The following is a 21,502-nucleotide window of genomic DNA, read 5'->3' as shown; positions in this document are numbered from 1 at the left end:
ATACAGATTTTCCAGCCACTAATAAATGTAGGATAATGACAGATACATTTTAAAAGATTGTCTTGGCCATACTTGCTATGCCCCAGGAAAGTGACCTGGATTGGAAACACTTCAGATTGACACTTCTTCCGGTGACAGAGCATCTTCTAAGATGGTTGACACTTGTGCCCCTGAATGCTTGTTCTTCTTCGAAATCTATCAACTGCCTTGCTGAGTTTGAATTGAGGCTTAATAATTTGCCACTCAGCTTCACGCCTGTCCTGCTCGGCTGGCCAGCTTCTTTGCACTTGACCATGATCTCAGATAACAAAAAGCCAGAACCGTTTCTCCATTTAATCTGCCACCCTGTAGCGTCAGGAGCCGAGAACCGCTTGACGGATGCAGCGTCTTTTTCTACGAAGATCGAGCTCCACTCACGCACACACGGTGGAGGAGGGGGGCGTTGCCTGCCTGGCCGGCCTACCTCCGCCCCCGCCTCTTCCGAATACAAGCCCCAGCAGCAGTTGAGGCTTGGCACGCAAGCGGAGGAAGCATCCGAGGAATTTGGTTCCCGCGGAGCGCGTCCTACGGTCCTTGAGCTTAACTTCTCTCCACTTCTCTTGCATGGGGCACGGCAGAACGGAGTCGCCTGTGGCTGAGTGATGGCCCAGCCTTTACTCAGGAAAACTTTATTCCAATTGAGGAGCAAGGAGCGCCTGCGGGGCAAAAAGGAGGCGACCGCGCCTCAGAACGAACCAGGTACCCGAATGAGGCATAGGGTCTGGGTTCCCTTTTTTAGTCCCCCCGCCGGGGGCACATAGACACCTTGCCCAACAGGAGTGGACTGTTGTAGACAATTTTGACATTTCCTCCCCAGCTGTTCCTGCAATAGGCAAAAGAAAACAAAGGGAGAGGGCTACATGTAGCGCAATCCTTTTTGGGGAGCTCAACCGACGAGCGAATTGCTGAGGCCGTTCTCTAGACTAGAGAGCCCCCGTTTTTCTGCCAGGCCCCGGCCTCCGGTTTGAGACGGAAAGCGCCTCTTGTGCCTATTGGCCGTTGAGTATAGGGAAACGGGTGAATTTGGAACTTATAGTTCTACAAGTTCTGCAGCTCCTGCGTCCTTTCTGAAAGCATTCCTAGCAGTCGGCTGAAGGCTGCTGTTCTTAGTCGGGAGACGACTTTGATTGCAAGAATAGTAGAAAGAGATCGGGATCGAGACCCTTCTGGTTTTAAGGAGGCGTGTTCAGTCAGCTTCAGGGCCCTGCTATTTTGCCAAGTTTGCCAAGTAGCCCTGTGTTCCTGATATAACTAGCCCAAAGAGATGGGTTATACAGTCAGAGAGAACATGTGATTGTGAGAAATAATAGCTTGAATGGATCTTATGTGCTGGATGCACCATCATGTGATTCCATTGTCACAAATACCTAGTGTGGAGTAATAGTTCAAGTGTTGGAGGTGGACTGAGAAAATCCATGTTCCAATCCCTAGTTCATTGTTGGATTTGCTGGATAAACGTGAGGCAATCACTCTTTCAGCTCACACTGTCTTGTAGATTGTGTTGTGGATAAAGTAAGAGAAGAGTGTACACCATGGTATGCACTGCATTTACTACTGGGGGAAAGGTGATATAGAAAAGAAGCATTAAACAAAAATGCACATGCTGGCTTCCAGGTGCTGCAGATAAAACTCTCTGACAAGAGATCCACAAATGGCTCGAGAAATTAAGTGTTAATTCTGCATTGGAATACAGAAGATGTCTATTGCCATTTATTTTAATTAGTCTGGTGACACTGTAGGAATGACCTAAGAAAATCTTTGTATAGATTCCCTTCTCCATTAGGTCCTTCACCATGAACATTTACAGACTGTGCTAAAAGTCCAGAAAGTTGGGATAAATATTGAAATAATAAAGCAACATGGCTTGTGTAAGAGAGGCTTTCAGTCATATTGAACCAGATAGCTAGTTTGGGTTTGTTTGGGATTAATAAGCAAACGTGAGCTTCTGGAGAAAGTAGCTTGCTCTAAACTTCATTTCTTCTATAAATAAAAAGTAATAATCATGTAGCTTGTAGAATTGAGAGGGTGAACATGTAAATTCTGCCAGTTATGATAACTGTGAAAAAATGCTTTGAGAGTATCCTACATTTCTGCAGAGAAATTTTGTTTCTGTTGTTATCAAAGTTCTTGTCATTCATTCATTCATTCAGTTCTACTTCTATGCTGCCCAATCTCGGGGGACTCAGTGTGCTTTACAACAATGCAAATATAATACAATAATAAGCCCACTAAACCCCTTTATGATTTTAATGTTAATTCTTGCTCCATATGTAAAAACTTCTTTTTAACTTGTTTTTAACTTGGTAATTTTTTTGTAATTTTCTTCTTTTACAACTATAAATCACTTTGAAATATCAGATTTCAATTTTTACTACTTGAAAAAACAATGACAAAACTATCCCAACCAATGTTCCCTCTAATTTTTTTTCGGTGTGGGCGGAAAAGTAAAATGTCTGAGCGGCACATTTTCATGCCTGGGCGTGGATCGATTGGAAACAAACGGGGGTCACCTGACCTCAGGACACACAGCAACGGTCATAAATATGAAACGGCAGCAAAGTTTTGATCCTGCGATCATTGGGCTGTTGCGAAGGTCCTAAGTGTGAAAAGGGTGCTTAAGTCACTTTTTTCAGGGCCGTTGGGACTTTGAACAGTCAGTAAATGAACCGTTGTAAGTCGAGGACAACCTGCCTTCCCCCCTAGATGTTTTCTGTAGAGCTTCAAAATGGACTCCTCGTCTGCTTCTAAAAGAGTGCACTGGTCAGACAGATAATCCTCGACTTCTGTTCTGACCCCAATGGAGGCCCACGTTTCTATCTCCTAAGTAAGATGGTTATTAAGTGAGTTCTGCCTCACTTTAGCACCTTTCTTGCCACAGTCGTTAAGTGAATCCCTGCAGTTGCTTGTCAGAAGATCCCAAAAGATGTTCACATAACCCTGGGACATTGCCACCATCATAACTACGTTGTCAAGCGTCCAAAGTTTGATCCAATTAACCCCTTTATTTTTCTAACAAAGTCCTTACTTCCTAGAAGGAAGAATAGAAAGAATAAAATGGAAAAGGGGATTAAAAGGGGATAGAAAAAAATAAAGAAAAGGGTTCAGTTCAAAGTTATGCTCAGATTAAAGAAATTGGAGTTTGAGAAGGTTTGATTAAGCTTGGAGTATTGTTTTATTTGCTCTTTTTTTAACTTTAATTATTTTTTCTATTTAGATATATGAATTTAGGAATTGCTGATCTGTTTTAATAAATTTAGAAGTATTGATTATAATAGGTGTTGTGGTCCAACTCCTGCCCCAAGGAATGTGGAGGTAGATGTGGATGTGGGGGAAACATCCACATGCCACAGGCCTGTTTTGCTCCCAATAGAATCTGCTGACAAAGTCTCCTCTGACCAAGGAAGTGTGAGTGACAGGGAAGAGGGGAGTTTGGCAGACAGCCCAGGAGGAGATCATTCTTTGTTATCATCCCCGGATTCTGAACAAGAACTTATGACAGACTCACGCATGCGTAAAGTGATGCATAGGAGAGAACAACTGAAGGATTATTACAGGAGATAAGTGAGGCCACCTGGGTGGGGCTGCTGTAATTAGTGCTACAGATAAAAAGAGCAGCGTGCTGATTTAGCCTTGTGAAAGTCTATCTGATTCATAATTCGTTATCTGATTCATAGTTCCTTTTCCCTCAATTTCTCCTTCCTTCCTTCCCTCCCCCTTCCTCTCCTTTTCTCTTTTTCTTGCTTGCTTTCTTTCTCTCTCTCACTCTCTCTCCCTTGCTTTCTCCCTCTCTCTTTCTCCCCCTCTTTCTCTTTCTCTCTCTCTGCCTCTATCTCTCCCCCTTTCTTTCTTTCTTTCTTTCTCTCTCTCTTTCTCTCTCCCCCCCCCCCAGATGGGCATCATGCCAGTGCCAGCAGCATGCAGAGAGTGGATCTGCGCCCCCGCAGCAATAATCGGGCTGGCGCCAGCAGCACATGGGGTATGGATCCACGCCCCTCCGGCGGGTTGGTAGGGTGATGGGGAGCGTGCGTCATTCAAAAGGAGAAAAATCTTCACCAGCCTCCAAACCTTCGTCGCTCCCCGCCCCCAACTCCAACTCCAGGTTGCGTTGTGCGCAGCCTTGGAAAAGGCTGCAGGGGGGTTGTTTTTATGTGCGCGGCCACATGACCGCGCACCTTAGAGAGAACATAGATCCCAAACCTGCTGTTCTGTTCAGGTAGTATGACCCAAAAACGAAGTTTGAGACCCTGTAAAAAGTTTTCCCTACATATCTGAAACTTGAAATTTCATGACTTTGCATCATTTTAGGGGTTCTTTCTATGATAATTTTTTTGGGCTGTGGTGGGCTTAGTTTTTGCTGAGCAAAAAAACTCACACTTGTTCTGTTCCCAGGTCAATATGACCCGGCCCAAAAATGGTTTATTTTAGGTACTTAAATTTGGTCTTTTTGAAAAAAAAATTCACTGGGAAACTAGTTTGAACATTTCTGCACACAATGAAATGAAAATTGAAATGAAAAAAAATTATGCTTTTTTTATTATTTTGCTCATAAAAGCCCACCCTCACCATTTTTGTGAATTGTTTTTCAATTTATAGATAGTTTAGTCTGCAAACTGCATACAATTTTACTATGTTTGGTGTTGGATTACTAGTTTGATCATTACAAAAATGCAAATGAACTGAAAAAAAATGATGCTTATTGGGGAGTTTTTGCTCAGAAATAAAGCCCCCCCCCCCCGGCTGTGTGCCATCATTTTCACTTAACATTTTTTTTTAGCCTGCCATTTGCAACTTTTTTGAAAACTTTTTGCATTGAATTACTAATGTGAACATTTCTGAACATAATGATATGAAAATTGAACAGAAAAAAATGATGCTTATTTGTTTATTTTGCTCAGAAAAGTCCCTCCACTGGCTGTGTGCAATCATTTTCACTTTACATTTTTTTAGCCTGCCAGTTGCGACTTTTTTGAAAACCTTTTGCATTGAATTACTAGTTTCAACATTTCTGAACATAATGATATAAAAATTGAACTGAAAAATTGATGCTTGTTTATTTTGCTCAGAAAAGCCCCCATTTTTTGAGAAGTTTTTTCAGTTTATATTTTTTTAAAGCTCCAAATCCCAAATATTTTTCCCCTTTGGTATTGATATAATACATTGAACATTCCTGATCATGACAAAAATAGAAATGAACTGAAAAAATGATGCTTATTTGTTTATTTTGCTCAGAAAATGGCCACCACCACCGGCCTGGCTGTGTGCAATTATTTTCACTTTTTATATAGATTTGGCTGAAAATATTTGGAATACAGTGATCCCCCGATCATTGTGAGGGTTCCGTTCCAGGACCCCTAGCAATGATCGGGTTTTCACGAAGTAGCGCTGCGGAAGTAAAAACACCATCTGCGCATGCGCAGATGGTGTTTTTACTCCCGCAGCGCTAGTGAGGAGCCGAAGATTGGGGTTCCTGTTTTAAAACGTCGCCGCCGGCATGGGCGGCTTGCCAGCACCCCCCCAGACTCCCAACCCGGGTTTGGGGGGCTGCTAGGAAGCCGGCCATGCCGGCGGCGACGTTTTAAAACAGCCGCGCCGCTTTCCAATGAGTCCAGAAGACAAACGTCAAACTTCCGCGTTTGTCTTCGGGACTCATTGGAAAGCGGCGCGGCTGTTTTAAAATGTCGCCGCCGGCATGGGCGGCTTGCCAGCACCCCCCCCGAACCCGGGTGGCCGGGCGAGCAGTGAGCGAACGGCGGGTGGCCGGGCGAAGGGCGGGCGAGCGGCGAAGGGCGGGCGAGCGGGTGCTGGGGAGGGCTTCTCGCCCTCCCGCCAGCAAGAGGGGGAGCGAACGGCGTGGGCAGGCTGCGGACAAGCCGTTCGCTCGGGCCGCTTCCCAGCTGAGTACTCAGCTGGGAAGCGGCCCGAGCGAACGGCGTGGGCGGGAGAAGGGCGCGCGAGCCGCGGGCGCGCGGGCAGGCAGGCTGAGGACAAGCCGTTCGCTCGGGCCGCTTCCCAGCTGAGTACTCAGCTGGGAAGCGGCCGAGCGAAGCGGCAGCAGCGAGGAGTTTGCCTGGGCGGTGGGGAAACTCCTCGCTGATGCCCGCCAAGAGGGGGAAGACCTAGGGAAGCCGCCCAGCAGCTGATCTGCGCGGCGCCATCTACGCATGCGTGCCCATAGAAAAAAGGGCACGCATGCGCAGATGGTGTTTTGACTTCCGGGTTGAAAAATCGCAAATTAGCCTGTTCGCAATGGTCGGGGACGCAATAACCGGGGGATCACTGTATCCCTTTGCAAAGTAAGTACATGATACCTAGACAACTAATTTTATGAAAGAAATCCATTTTACTAAAAACAAGTATGTAATTTTGAATTCACAGCATAATTTACATATAAAGTGAAACAGGCTGGTGGGGGCCTTTTCAGAGCAAAGTAAGCCAATAAACATCATTTTTTTCAATTCAATTTCCATTTGGTTGTGATCAGGAACGTTCATTTTAGTATATCAGTGCCAAAGTTATTGAAAATATTTGGAATTAGGAACCTAAAAAAATATAAAGTGAAGTACTTGAAAAAAATGGGGGGGAGGCGGCCGTTTTATGAGCAAAATAAACAAATAAGCATCATTTTTTCAGTTCAATTTTCATTTCATTTCAGAAATGTTCAAACTAGTAATCCAACACCAAATATAGTAAAATTGTTTGCAATTTGCAGGGTAAACTATCTATAAATTGAAAAAAAAAATCACAAAAATGGGGAGGCCGGCTTTTATGAACAAAATAAAAAAATAAGTATTATTTTTTTCATTTCAATTTTCATTTCATTGTGTGCAGGAAAGTTCAAATTAGCATCTCAGCTAAAAAAAAGTTTTCAAAAAGACCAAATTTAAGTACCTAAAATAAACCTTTTTTTTAGTCCGGGTCATATTGACCCGGAACAGTACAAGTGTGAGTTTTTACAAACAGAACAGCAGGGATTTAAGACTGTTTTATCCCCAGTTTTTATCTAAGAACTTTCCACAATACTGATGGAAATGGTAATGAACGATTTCCCCAGTCAATGGAGATAAAATATTTTTTAAAAATGGTGAAATAATGTAATCAAATATTTTGATTGATGAAACAGGATATTCCAAAGTTTAATACAGTAATTCTGAAAAGAGAGGTAATTCTACTGTTGGTGCTCTTTCCAATCTCTCCTGATTTGTGGCTTGCATCTTCGCTCTTCAGTTATGCCTGAATCAATGGGACTTTGTGTGGAGTCAGTTGGGGATCTGCAAAGAGAACTCTGTCCAAGGAGGGGACTGTGCAGTAAACAACAGGAAATCCAACTTGGCACTAGGTCTGAGCAGCTGGAAGCTTGAGACAGATATAGAGCAAAGACAGCCTTTGCTCTATTGCAATCCTCAGCTGCATGTCTTCAAACCAAGCCCAGATATAGATGGCTTTGTTGTCCCATTCTCTGGAATCCCTTTCCCCTTAGTGCTTAAATATTTCCCCTTTCTTCTTTTGGCATTATCAAAAATTCTGAAAGGTTGTTTCACTCAGAGAAAGTTTTATTTCTAATGTTGTCGCAAGACTCAGACTTAATTTTTAGTGTTCCTTTGTGGTGTGAATTGAAAGTGTCTGCTCCATTATCTGACAGCATAATTGAGGTACTATCAGTCAGTAGGAAACTAGACTCTGTAATTGAAATCCAGCCTTTTGTAGAAAGGCTTGGAATCTTCTGAATAAATACTGAGTACAGTGGTACCTCGGTACTCGAACGCTTTGGTTCTTGTACATTTCGGATAACGAACAAAATTTTCGGCAAAAATTTGCTTCGGTATCTGAACAAAAATTCGGATACCGAACAGCCAGAGAAAATTTTGTTCATTATCCGAAATGTTACCGCCGGGGGCTGCTGCAATCCCAGCAGCTTCAGTGGGCTGACGAGCTCTCTAAGAGCTCCAAGCTGCAGGAAGGGTGGGGGCTGCTGCAATCCCAGCAGCTTCAGGGAGTTCCTTTCTTCATTGCTTCCTCTTATTACCTGTAAGCAGCTGCAAAAACTTTCTCCTTCCCGGCGGTGGCTTCCCTTCGAGTAGCAACAGCACCGGGAACGTCACGTGATGAAGGGAAGCCGCCAGAGCCATCTCAGCAGTTGCCGCCGCTCCAGCAGCTTCCCTTCATTACGTGACATTCCCGGCGCTGTTGCTACTCGAAGGGCAGCAGCCACCGGGAAGGAGAAAGTTTTTGCAGCTGTTTACAGGTAATAAGAGGAAGCAATGAAGAAAGGAGCCCCCCGAAGCTGCCGGGATTGCAGCAGCCCCCACCCTTCCTGCAGCTTGGAGCTCTTATAGAGCTCCTCAGCCCCCTGAAGCTGCTGGGATTGCAGCAGCCCCCACCCTTCCTGCAGCTTGGAGTACAGAATTTATTTATCCCATTGGAAATAAAGAAAATAGATTTAATTGGTTCCCAGCGAGTTAACAGGGGCTGGGAACCAATTAAATCCATTTCCATTATTTCCTATGGGATAAATAAATTCGGTACTCGACCAAATCGGTTCTCGACCACACTTCTGGAACGAATTGTGGTCGAGTACCGAGGTACCACTGTATTTAGTATGTGTACCTTCATCATTGTCACTAAATTTGCAGATGGTAATTTTGCACAATTACATACAGTAAGTCAGTGGCATTCTTTCCTGAATTGGCTGAATGTGTTAGTGGTTATACATCCCTTGATTACAACCTGTCTTGACAGTTGCAGTAAGCTGTACATTGAACCGTCTTTGAAAAGTGGAAGCTGCCATGGCTGCTAGACAGATAAATAGTTCAAAATACAAGAATCATCTATACCGAAACATCTGCACTAGCTGTCAGTTGCTTACTTGCCATAGTATAACGTGCTGGTATTGATTTTTAAAGTCATAAACAGATTAGGCTCCACCTTCCTTATGATCTTATATGTTTATTGAATTCTGCAAGAGAAATTTTTTGAAGATGACATAACTGTCAGAGGCCCATCTTTCAGGCACACAAGAGGAGGCCTTGTTCTATGTTGGTTCCAGACTATGAAGTGCACTCCCTTGGGACATGCATTTGCCCAGCTGTCTTAGTGTCTAGTAGAAAGTAAATGAAAATGCATTTCTTCTGCCAGGCTTTGTGGTTGATTTTACCATACTAATCTTAATCTGCAGTTTTAGCTTTTTACTTTTCTAGAGTCATACAATTGCAAGGGGCAATTTATTTGAACTGTACTATCACATCCCTCCTCAGCTAAACATTCCCAGCTCCTTCAGTCTGTCTTTATGGGGTTTAGTTCATTATCCTCTGATCATCTTCATTGCCTTTCTTTGAACCTATTCAGTTTCTCTAAATCTTTTAAAGACTAGAATTGTCATAGTATTAAAAAAGGATTCTGACTAATGCAGGACAGAATGCAAGGTTTGCTTCCTCTGACAATATATCTTTGCCTTTTTTGCGGTCATACAACACCTTGTTAGCTCATATTCAGTTTGCAATATATTAATGCTGCAACATCATTTTCACAAGTACTGTTACTAAGCCATGTGTCTCCCATACTATATGTGTTCATTTTATTTTTGTTTCTTAACTGAACACAGCATTTGAATTTCTTAAATGTATTTCTGTTACTTTCATCTCATTTGCTAGAATTTCAAGATCAGTTTGAATTTTATTTATTCCAGGCTATTAGTTATCCCACCTAATTTTGGGTTGTCTGTAAAGAAGAATGGAATAAAACTTATTTTCACTTTAAATGTATACTAATCAGCATACATTAAAGTGAAATTTCATTGCATTCAGCTTTCAGAAGCTGACCATTGTGTATATACCAAAATAGCCACACAGAGAAACATCACAGTCTAGTTTGCATGTACAGTAATACCTCGTCTTACGAACCAATTAGGTTGGTTCGTAAGACGAACCAATTAGGAGGTTCGTAAGATAAAAAGTTCATAAGATGAAACATTGTTTCCCATAGGAAACAATGTAAAATCAATTAATCCGTGCAATGAAAAAAAAATGCAAAAAAATGCCGCCGCCCAGCTGTCACCTTTTGAAACAGCCGGAAGTGCTTCCCAGTGTCCTCCTGAACCCGAACGCCAAACCCGAACTTCCGGGTTCAGTGTTCGGGAGGCCACCAAGAAGCCCCACGGCTGTTTTAAAAGGTGACAGCCGGGCGGTGGGGCTTCCCAGCGGCCTCCCGAACACCGAACCCGGACGTTCGGCAAACGTTCGGGTTCGGGAGGCCGCTGGGAAGCCCCGCCGCCCGGCTGTCACCTTTTAAAACAGCCAGGGGGCTTCTCGGCGACCTCCCAAATGCCAAACCTGGAAGTTCGGGTTTGGCGTTCTGGTTCAGGAGGATGCTGGGAAGCCCCCCGGCTGTTTTAAAAGGTGACAGCTGGGTGGTGGGGCTTCCCAGCCGCCTCCCGAACCCGAACTTATGCCAAACCTCTGGGTTCGGGGTTCGGGAGGCCGCTGGGAAACCCCGCTGCCCGGCTGTCACCTTTTAAAACAGCCAGGGGGCTTCTCTGCGGCCTCCCAAATGCCAAACCTGGAAGTTCGGGTTTGGCATTCGGGTTCAGGAGGACGCTGGGAAGCCCCCCGGCTGTTTTAAAAGGTGACAGCTGGGTGGCGGGGCTTCCCAGCCGCCTCCCGAACCCGAACTTATGCCGAACCTCTGGGTTCGGGGTTCGGGAGGCCGCTGGGAAACCCCGCCGCCCGGTTGTCACCTTTTAAAACAGCCGGGGGGCTTCTCGGAGGCCTGAATGCCGAACCAGGAAGTTCGGGTTTGGCGTTCGGGTTCAGGAGGACGCTGAGAAGTCCCCCGGCTGTTTCAAAAAGTGACAGCTGGGCGGCGGGGCTTCTCGGCGGCGGGTTCGTAAGAAGAAAAAAGTTCGTAAGAAGAGGCAAAAATTTTCTGAACCCCGGGTTCGTATCTCGGGTTGTTCATAAGACGAGGGGTTCGTATCATGAGGTACCACTGTATACATATATACATTATACCCAGTGAGTGGGTGAGGGAAATACTGCAAATTTACAAGATAGATGGCATAAAGAACAAAGCTATTAGAGAATCTATAGTCCTACTATAAATACAGTGATACCTCGTCTTACAAATGCCTCATCATACAAACTTTTCGAGATACAAACCCGGGGTTTAAGATTTTTTTGCCTCTTCTTACAAACTATTTTCACCTTACAAGCCCACTGCTGCTGCTGGGATGTCCCACCTCTGGACATCCGTTGCCAGCTAAGCACCCGTTTTTGCACAGCTGGGTTTTCCCTGAGGATCCCCTCCATGGGAAACCCCACCTCCGGACTTCTCTGTTTTTGCAATGCTTCAGGGGAATCCCAGCATCGCAAAAACAGGCGCTTCGCTGGCAATGGAAGTCCAGAGGTGGGGTTTCCCAGCGAGGGGAGCCTCAGTGAAATTGCAGCATCGCAGAAACACAGAGGTCCGGAGGTGGGATTTTGAGGACTTCCATGTTTTTATGATGCTGCAATTTCGCTGAGGCTCCCCTTGCTGGAAAACTCCACCTCCGGACTTCCGTTCCCAGCGAAGCGCTCATTTTTGCGATGCTGGGATTCCCCTGCAGTATCGCAAAAACACAGAAGTCCAGAGATGGGTTTTCCTATGGAGAGGAGCCTCAGGGAAATCCCAGCAGAGCAAAAACGGGTGCTTCGGCTGGCAAAAGGGGTGAATTTTGGGCTTGCACGCATTAATCGCTGTCCCATTGATTCCTATGGGGAACATTTTTTCGTCTTACAAACATTTCACCTTAAGAACCTCATCCCGGAACCAATTAAGTTTGTAAGACAAGGTATCACTGTACTTCGAAATCTCCTCCCAGACGGGAACAACAGAAACAGACCATGAAGTGGGTGTGTGGGTACTTTGTTAGACTCTAAGCTTTGGCTCTAAGCACATAGAGCTTCTAAGCAATACAGTATCCTGTAAGATTCCTATAATCTTCTCTTCTGTCCTTACCACTCTCTGTATGGACCTTCTGTCTGAGGCACTGCTACCACCAAGCCAAACAGTGATAGTTTATTAAAACGCTCTCAATCCTGTCTCTGTAAAGTTGGGATTTCTTCTATCTATCCCTTACAAACACATATAGAAACATAGAAACATAGAAGACTGACGGCAGAAAAAGATCTCATGGTCCATCTAGTCTGCCCTTATACTATTTCCTGTGTTTTTTCTTAGGATGGATATTTGTTTATCCCAGGCATGTTTAAATTCAGTTACTGTGGATTTACCAACCATGTCTGCTGGAAGTTTGTTCCAAGGATCTACTACTCTTTCAGTGAAATAATATTTCCTCATGTTGCTTTTGATCTTTCCCCCAACTAACTTCAGATTGTTCTTGTGTTCACTTTCCTATTAAAAACACTTCCCTCCTGAACCTTATTTAACCCTTTAACATATTTAAATGTTTCAATCATGTCCCCCCTTTTCCTTCTGTCCTCCAGACTATACAGATTGAGTTCATTAAGTCTTTCCTGATACGTTTTATGCTTAAGACCTTCCACCATTCTTGTAGCCCGTCTTTGGACCCGTTCAATTTTGTCAATATCTTTTTGTAGGTGAGGTCTCCAGAACTGAACACAGTATTCCAAATGTGGTCTCACCAGCGCTCTATATAAGGGGATCACAATCTCCCTCTTCCTGCTTGTTATACCTCTAGCTATGCAGCCAAGCATCCTACTTGCTTTTCCTACTGCCCGACCACACTGCTCACCCATTTTGAGGCTGTCAGAAATCACTACCCCTAAATCCTTCTCTTCTGAAGTTTTTGCTAACACAGAATTGCCAGATCGAGGATTCCTTTTCTCCAAGTGCATTATTTTACATTTGGAAACAATTCTAAGATCACTGGAGCTGAATCCGTACAGCTGGAAGCAATGCTATATCCCTCTATAGTATTATTTTGTAAGGTGTCTTTTGAGAAAACTGAACAGAAGTAGCTATTGAAATGGTCAGCGATCTCCTTATTCCCATCAATGCATGTATTATTCCCGGTACTAAGCTTCGTGATGTTGCAGTTTTTCTTCTTCCTATCAGTAATATATCTGAAGAAGGTTTTATCCCCCTTCTTTACAGATTTGGCAATTTCTTCCTCTTTTGAGGCTTTAGTAGCATGTATTATCTGTTTCGCCCCCTTCTGTCTCATTTTATACACCTCTCTATCAGCTATACTTCCAGACTCTTTATACCTCCTATAGGCAGCCTTTTTTTCATTGACTATAGCCCTTACATCATTGCTAAACCATAGCGGTTTCTTTTTCCTTTTACCTTTAGTTATTTGCCTTACACACAGTCCTGTGGCTTTTAAGATGGCCTTTTTTAATACAGTCCACTGGGTGCTCGCTCCTGCCATTTTATCCCTCCCCTTTAATTCATTATTTAAATATTCCCCCATTGCATTAAAATTTGTTTTTCTGAAATCCAATACTTTGGTTGCAGTATAGGATTGCTCACAATCAGTTTTTACATCAAACCACAAACATAGATGGTCACTGCAACCTAAATTTTCTTCCACATTGACCTCTGAAATTCAATTCCCATTTGTAAAAACTAAATCTAGAATATTCTCCCCTCTAGTTGGTGTCTTAACCAGCTGTGCCAGAGCTGCTCCTGTAAAGGCCTCTACTATATTCTTACATGTAAGAATGTAAGGGCACTGGAGATATTCCAGTCAACATCAGGCATGTTGAAATCACCCATAACGACAATATCTCCCTTTACTGCCATTTGGGTAATTTCATCCACCATCTTGTTGTCATATTCCTCAGATTGCCCTGGAGGCCTATAGATTACCCCAATTCTAATGACAGAACCGTCTTTATTTTGCATGCAAATCCAGGGAGTCTCCAGATCTTTACTTGTATTTTGAATTATTGTTGTTTCTAGTAATACTGCTCTTCATATTGCTGAAGAACTATAGATAAGTATTTTTTGGATGAAATTTGTATGTCTATGTTTCGTTTTAATTGTCAAGCCATTCAGCCCACATTAACTACTGTATCTTTCTAGTCAGTATATTTTGGAATGCACTGGCATGGCTGAAATCAAGAAATTTTACAATAGCAATAGCACTTAGATTTGCATACCACTTTACAGTGCTTTGCAGTTCTCTCTAAGTGGTTCCCAGAGTCAGCATATTGCCTCCAACAATTTGGGTCCACATTTTAATGACCTCGAAAGGATGGAGTCAATCTTGAGCCAATGAGTCCCAAACTGCCAAACTGCAGTACTGCATTCTAACCACTTTGCGCAATGATAAGTTTCTAGTTTACTAAGGTAATTATTTATTTATTTATTACTTAGATTTGTATGCCGCCCCTCTCCGAAGACTCGGGGCGGCTCACAACACGTGGAAACAAATCATAAATAATCTGACAAATTTAAAAAAAAAAAATTAAAGATTTAAAAAAGACCCCATATACTAACAGACATACACACAAGCATACCATATATAAATTAAACATGCCCAGGGGAAGATGTTTCAGTTCCCCCATGCCTGATGGCAAAGGTGGGTTTTAAGGAGTTTACGGAAGGCAGGAAGAGTAGGGGCAGTTCTAATCTCCGGGGGGAGTTGGTTCCAGAGGGCCGGTGCCGCCACAGAGAAGGCTCTTCCCCTGGGGCCCGCCAACCGACATTGTTTAGTTGACGGGACCCGGAGAAGGCCCACTCTGTGGGACCTAATCGGTCGCTGGGATTCGTGCGGCAGGAGGCGGTCTCGGAGATATTCTGGTCCGATGCCATGAAGGGCTTTAAAGGTCATAACCAACACTTTGAATTGTGACCGGAAACTGATTGGCAGCCAATGCAGACTGCGGAGTGATGGTGAAACATGGGCATACCTAGGTAAGCCCATGACTGCTCTCGCAGCTGCATTCTGCACGATCTGAAGTTTCCGAACACTTTTCAAAGGTAGCCCCATGTAGAGAGCATTACAGTAGTCGAACCTCGAGGTGATGAGGGCATGAGTGACTGTGAGTAATGAGTCCCAGTCCAGATAGGGCCGCAACTGGTGCACCAGGCGAATCTGGGCAAACGCCCCCCTTGCCACAGCTGAGAGATAGAAACATAGAAACATAGAAGTCTGACGGCAGAAAAAGACCTCATGGTCCATCTAGTCTGCCCTTATACTATTTTCTGTATTTTATCTTAGGATGGATATATGTTTATCCCAGGCATGTTTAAATTCAGTTACTGTGGATTTATCTACCACCTCTGCTGGAAGTTTGTTCCAAGGATCTACTACTCTTTCAGTAAAATAATATTTTCTCATATTGCTTTTGATCTTTCCCCCAACTAACTTCAGATTGTGTCCACATGTTCTTGTGTTCACTTTCCTATTAAAAACACTTCCCTCCTGGACCTTATTTAACCCTTTAATATATTTAAATGTTTCGATCATGTCCCCCCTTTTCCTTCTGTCCTCCAGACTATACAGATTGAGTTCATTAAGTCTTTCCTGATACGTTTTATGCTTAAGACCTTCCACCATTCTTGTAGCCCGTCTTTGGACCCGTTCAATTTTGTCAATATCTTTTTGTAGGTGAGGTCTCCAGAACTGAACACAGTATTCCAAATGTGGTCTCACCACCATTCTATATAGCGGGATCATAATCTCCCTCTTCCTGCTTGTTATACCTCTAGCTATGCAGCCAAGCATCCTACTTGCTTTCCCTACCGCCTGACTGCACTGTTCACCCATTTTGAGACTGTCAGAAATCACTACCCCTAAATCCTTTTCTTTTGAAGTATTTGCCAACACTGAACTGCCAATACAATACTCAGATTGAGGATTCCTTTTCCCCAAGTGCATTATTTTACATTTGGAAACATTAAACTGCAGTTTCCATTGCTTAGACCATTTATCTAGTAAAGCTAAATCATTTACCATATTACAGACGCCTCCAGGAATATCAACCCTATTGCACACTTTAGAGTCATCGGCAAATAGGCAAACCTTCCCTACCAAACCTTCCCCTATGTCACTCACAAATATATTAAAAAGAATAGGACCCAGAACAGATCCTTGTGGCACACCGCTTGTAACCTGACTCTGCTCAGAATACTCGCCATTAACAATAACTCTCTGATGTCTACGCTTCAGCCAGCTGCAAATCCATTGAACTATCCAGGGATTAAGTCCAATCTTCACTAATTTATCTATCAGCTCTTTATGTGGAACCGTATCAAAGGCTTTGCTGAAGTCCAGGTAGGCAATATCCACGGCACCACCTTCATCCAACACCTTTGTGACATAGTCAAAGAAATCAATGAGATTAGTCTGACATGATTTGCCTTCAGTAAAGCCATGCTGATTTGGGTCTAATAGGTTATTGTTTTTTAGGTGCTGATTTATCCTCTTTTTGAGTAGAGTCTCCATCATTTTAACTACAACTGATGTCAAGCTAACTGGCCTGTAGTTACCAGCTTCTTCTCTACTGCCCTTCTTGTGAATAGGCACAACACTGGCCATTCTCCAATCCTCAGGAACTTCTCCTGTTAACAAGGATTGGTTAAACAAATCAGTCAGGGGGGTAGCAATGACAGATCTGAGTTCTTTAAGAACTCTGGGGTGGATGCCATCTGGACCCATTGCCTTATTTATCTTTAATCGTTCAAGTTCTTCTAAGACATCGGCTTCTAAGATCCCTGGAGCTGAATCCGTACAGCTGGAAGCAATGCTATATCCCTCTATAGTATTATTTTGTAAGGTGTCTTTTGAGAAAACTGAACAGAAGTAGCTATTGAAATGGTCAGCGATCTCCTTATTCCCATTAATGCATGTATTATTCCCGGTACTAAGCTTCGTGATGCCGCAGTTTTTCTTCTTCTTATCATTAATATATCTGAAGAAGGTTTTATCCCCCTTCTTTACAGATTTGGCAATTTCTTCCTCTTTTGAGGCTTTAGCAGCATATATTATCTGTTTCGCCTCCTTCTGTCTCATTTTATATACCTCCCTATCAGCTATACTTCCAGACTCTTTATACCTCCTATAGGCAGCCTTTTTTTCATTGACTATAGCCCTTACATCATTGCCAAACCATAGCGGTTTCTTCTTCCTTTTACCTTTAGTTATTTGTCTTACATACAGTCCAGTGGCTTTTAAGATGGCCTTTTTTAATACAGTCCACTGGATGCTCGCTCCTGCCATTTTATCCCTCCCCTTTAATTCATTATCTAAATATTCTCCCATTGCATTAAAATTTGTTTTTCTGAAATCCAATACTTTGGTTGCATTATAGGATTGCTCACAATGAGTTTTTACATCAAACCACAAACATAGATGGTCACTGCAACCTAAATTTTCTCCCACCTTGACATCTGAAACCCAATTCCCATTCGTAAAAACTAAATCTAGAATATTCTCCCCTCTAGTTGGTGTCTTAACCAGCTGTGCCAGAGCTGCTCCTGTAAAGGCCTCTACTATATTCTTACTTTTGCGTGTAAGGGCACTGGGGATATTCCAGTCAACATCAGGCATGTTGAAATCACCCATAACCACAATATCTCCCTTTACTGCCATTTGGATAATTTCATCCACCATCTTGTTGTCATATTCCTCGGATTGCCCTGGAGGCCTATAGATCACCCCAATTCTAATGACAGATGTTTTTCTAATGTGAGCTGTGGATCGAGGAGGATGCCCAAGTTCGGACCCTCTCTGAGGGGGTCAATAATTCCCCCCCCAGGGTGATGGACGGACAGATGGGATTGTCCTTGGGAGGCAAAACCCACAGCCACTCCGTCTTATCCGGGTTGAGCTTGAGTCTGTTGACACCCATCCAGGCCCCAACAGCCTCCAGGCACCGGCACATCACTTCCGCCGCTTCGTTGACTGGGCATGGGGTGGAGATGTAAAGCTGGGTATCATCCGCATATTGATGATACCTCACCCCATGTCCTTGGATGATCTCGCCCAGCGGTTTCATGTAGATGTTGAATAGCAGGGGGGAGAGGACCGACCCCTCAGGCACCCCACAAGGGAGAAACCTAGGAGTCGACCTCTGACCCCCCACTAACACCGACTGCAACCGGCCAGAGAGGTAGGAGGAGAACCACTGAAGAACAGTGCCTCCCACCCCCAACCCCTCCAGCCGGTGCAGAAGGATACCATGGTCGATGGTATCGAAAGCCACTGAGATGTCAAGGAGCACCAGGACAGAGGATAAACCCCTGTCCCGGGCCCGCCAGAGATCATCCATCAACGCGACCAAAGCGGTTTCCGTGCTGTAACCGGGCCTGAAACCAGACTGCTGGGGACCTAGATAATCAGCTTCGTCCAAGGACCGCTGGAGCTGGAGTGCCACCACCTTCTCGACAACCTTCCCCATAAAGGGAAGGTTGGAGACTGGACGATAGTTGTTAAGCACAGCTGGGTCCAGGGAGGGCTTCTTGAGGAGGGGGCGCACGAGCGCTTCTTTATAGAGTGATGGAAAAACTCCCCTCCCCAAGGAAGCGTTGGTAATCTCCTGGGCCCAGCTCCGCGTCACCTCCCTGCTGGCCGAAACCAACCAGGAGGGACACGGATCCAGTAAACAGGTGGCAGAACTCACAGCTCCAATGGCCTTGTCCACTTCATCAGGTGTCACCAGATCAAACTCTTCCCAGACAGGTGGACAAGTACGTGCCCCAGTCACCTCGACTGACTCGTTGTCAGTCGACTCTGTTTTACAATTGGAGTCGAGGTCGGCCCGGATCCGAGCGACTTTATCAGCGAAAAATGTGTTAAAATCCTTGGCACTACTCTGCAAGGGCTCCCCAACTCCCCCCTGGTTAAGAAGGGAGCGGGTCACCCTAAACAGAGCGGCCGGGCGGGATTCCGCTGATGCAATCAAGGCGGCATGGTACGCGCATCTTGCCGCCTTGAGTACCACTTTGTAAGTCTTAATAAAAGCTCTTACAAGTGTTCGGTCGGATTCAGACCTACTCTTCCTCCATCGCTTCTCTAGATGTCTCTTTTGGCGTTTCAACTCCCGGAGCTCCTCGTTGAACCATGGGGCTCTACGGGGTCTAACGCCATGGAGAGGTCGCAAAGGCGCAATCCGGTCAAGAGCCCCCGCCGCAGCCCTGTTCCAGGCCTCCGCGAGAGACTCCGCCGAACTGTGGACGAGTGCCTCTGGAATAACCCCAAGCGCCGTTTGAAAGCCCTCTGGGTCCATCAGGCGTCTGGGGCGGAACATCTTCATTGGTTCCTCCTCCCTGCGGGGGAGGATTGGAGCCAGGAAGTCAAGCCGTAGTAGAAAATGGTCTGACCATGACAAAGGCAATACTTCTAAGCCCCTTAGTCTCAGACCATTACTCAATTGCTCGGAAAGGAATACCATGTCAGGTGCGTGCCCTCCCTCGTGAGTCGGACCCTGTACTACTTGAGTCAGGTCCACGGCTGTCATGGTGGCCATGAACTCCTGTGCCAACCCAGAGGTTTCGCCGAGTGACGGTAGGTTGAAGTCCCCCAGGACGATGAGTCCGGGGAACTCCACCGCCAACCCGGCTACCTCTTCGAGTAGCACAGGCAGGGCTTTTTACACGCAGCTGGGAGGCAGGTACATGAGAAATAAGCCCATCTGAACCCCTAAGTCCAACTTCATCAAGAGAGACTCGCAACCCGCAATTTCCAGAGCAATGAGTCTACGCAGGCAAAGGCTCTCCCTGGCTACAATAGCCACTCCTCCCCCCCTTCCCTGGGGTTGAGGTTGATGCCATATCTGAAACCCGGCTGGGCAGATTTCAGAGAGAGGAACACCTCCCTCCGGGCCCAGCCAGGTTTCAATAATACATGCCAGGTCGGCCTCCTCATCCAGGATCAAATCCCGGATGAGGAGAGCTTTATTTACTACCGACCTGGCATTCAGCAGCAGCAACCTGAGCCCAGGGCCAGAGTTACACTCACCACCAGTACCCAAGATTGGGCTCACAGAGCCAGAACAAGGGAACGTTATTAAGCAACGATCCCTCGTTCCCCTGGAACGGCTAACTCTGTGGCCCCCGCCATATCTGCCTCTCCCCAGCAACTCAGGGATATTCCGACCCTCTGCCCCCCCAGAGATCGGCGCCCCCTCCCCTCCTGTCTCCCGAGCATCAGGTGACTCACAATGACTCACAAATAGATAACAAGATTTCTTCATGACAAATCTATGCTAACTCCTTGAATTACTGTAGTGGAATTACTGCACATTTGCAAGCATTCAAAAGCAGGCGTATCACATCTCTTCCCATTTCTTCTCAGCCGGCAAGGCTTTCCTGAAGGCCTCGGCAGCTGACAACAGAACTCCAGATTGATCCGGAGCTCTGTTATTGGCTACAGAGGCCTTCAGGAAATCTTTGCCGGCTGCAGAAGAAATGGACTGAAGTGTGCAAGGCCTGGTTGCAACTATCTGAAGGTAAGTAGTAGGGTAGCTCCATTTCCATTTTGTTTCTGGACTTCCAATTGGTCCGTTGGGCCATTTTTTGCTGTCCCCAGGTTTCAGGGGGCTTCCCTGAACCATGGGGAAAGCAAAAAACAGCCCAATGGGCTTACCTGAAGTCGGGAGGCTTAAGTGAGGCCTGTGCGCATGCACAGGGGGGCAGCATGGTGGGTTGTGTGCATGCATGGGGGCAGCGGGGTGTGTGCACATGCATGGGAGGAGGGCACTGCATTATCGTGCACACTTGTACCCTTTTGGCATCTAAGCTGAAAAAGTTTTGCCATCACTAGTCTAGACTATGAACTGATTCCTTTATTATCCTAGGATGCAAATAATTTGGTATTAGAGATATAATTTGGCATAAAGATATAAACTAATTCAGAATAAAGAGGCAACCATATTTCCATCAGTCTCAAGATTCAATATTGCCCCCACATCTTGCTTTTTTTTTTTTTGTTTAATTTTTTGTTGGATGCCTTGAACATTCTCCATACTAGAAAATAAATCACATATTTTTTTAAAAAAAATGATCAAAGGATGCAACACTTCAGATAGTTGCAGAAATGAATCCTAGTCTGCAATAAGCAGTATTTGGGCTCAATTTTCTATTTGTGGTTGGCTCTGGCCCAGCTCCTGCCCCAGGGAATGGGGAGGTGGATGCAGGGGAAACTTCAACATGTCACAGGCCTGTGTTATTGCCGACAGAATAGTTCAGAGTTTAGTTTCCTTGGACGAAGAAGAAGGTGGGAATGACTCGGCAGAGGAGGGCTTGGCACACAGCCAAGGCAGTCAATCTTCCTTATCTTCTATTGCTTCAGATAATGGAATGGACCCACGCAAGCACAGAATTATGCGTAGAAGAGACCAAATAAGAACATATTATAGGAAATAAGGGAGGCCACCTGTGTTTGGGTGGGGCTCCAGTAATTAGGGCTACTGCTATAAACAGCAGCATGTGGGTTTGGCCATTGTGGAAGAATATCTGTTCGCAGTTCATCAGGAATCTTGTGTGCTGGACTGTTGCTTTT

At 44.9% G+C, this 21,502-nt stretch overlaps 1 protein-coding gene across 2 annotated transcripts in view; it reads left to right on the top strand.

Moving 5' to 3' along the window:
• Positions 1-512: 512 nt before the first annotated feature.
• Positions 513-21,502, top strand: part of SYDE1 (synapse defective Rho GTPase homolog 1) — a 37,938-nt gene continuing 16,948 nt past the window's right edge. For both annotated transcript variants that reach the window (XM_070741650.1, XM_070741649.1), the window contains exon 1: positions 513-738. In XM_070741650.1, the coding sequence (XP_070597751.1) occupies positions 642-738 (97 nt within the window). In that variant the 5' untranslated portion in view covers positions 513-641. The remainder of the gene's footprint in view (positions 739-21,502) is intronic.

This window comes from Erythrolamprus reginae, chromosome 2 (genome assembly GCF_031021105.1).
Source record: "Erythrolamprus reginae isolate rEryReg1 chromosome 2, rEryReg1.hap1, whole genome shotgun sequence".
Taxonomy (NCBI): domain Eukaryota; kingdom Metazoa; phylum Chordata; class Lepidosauria; order Squamata; family Dipsadidae; genus Erythrolamprus; species Erythrolamprus reginae.
This window is presented reverse-complemented; position numbering and strand designations above follow the sequence as displayed.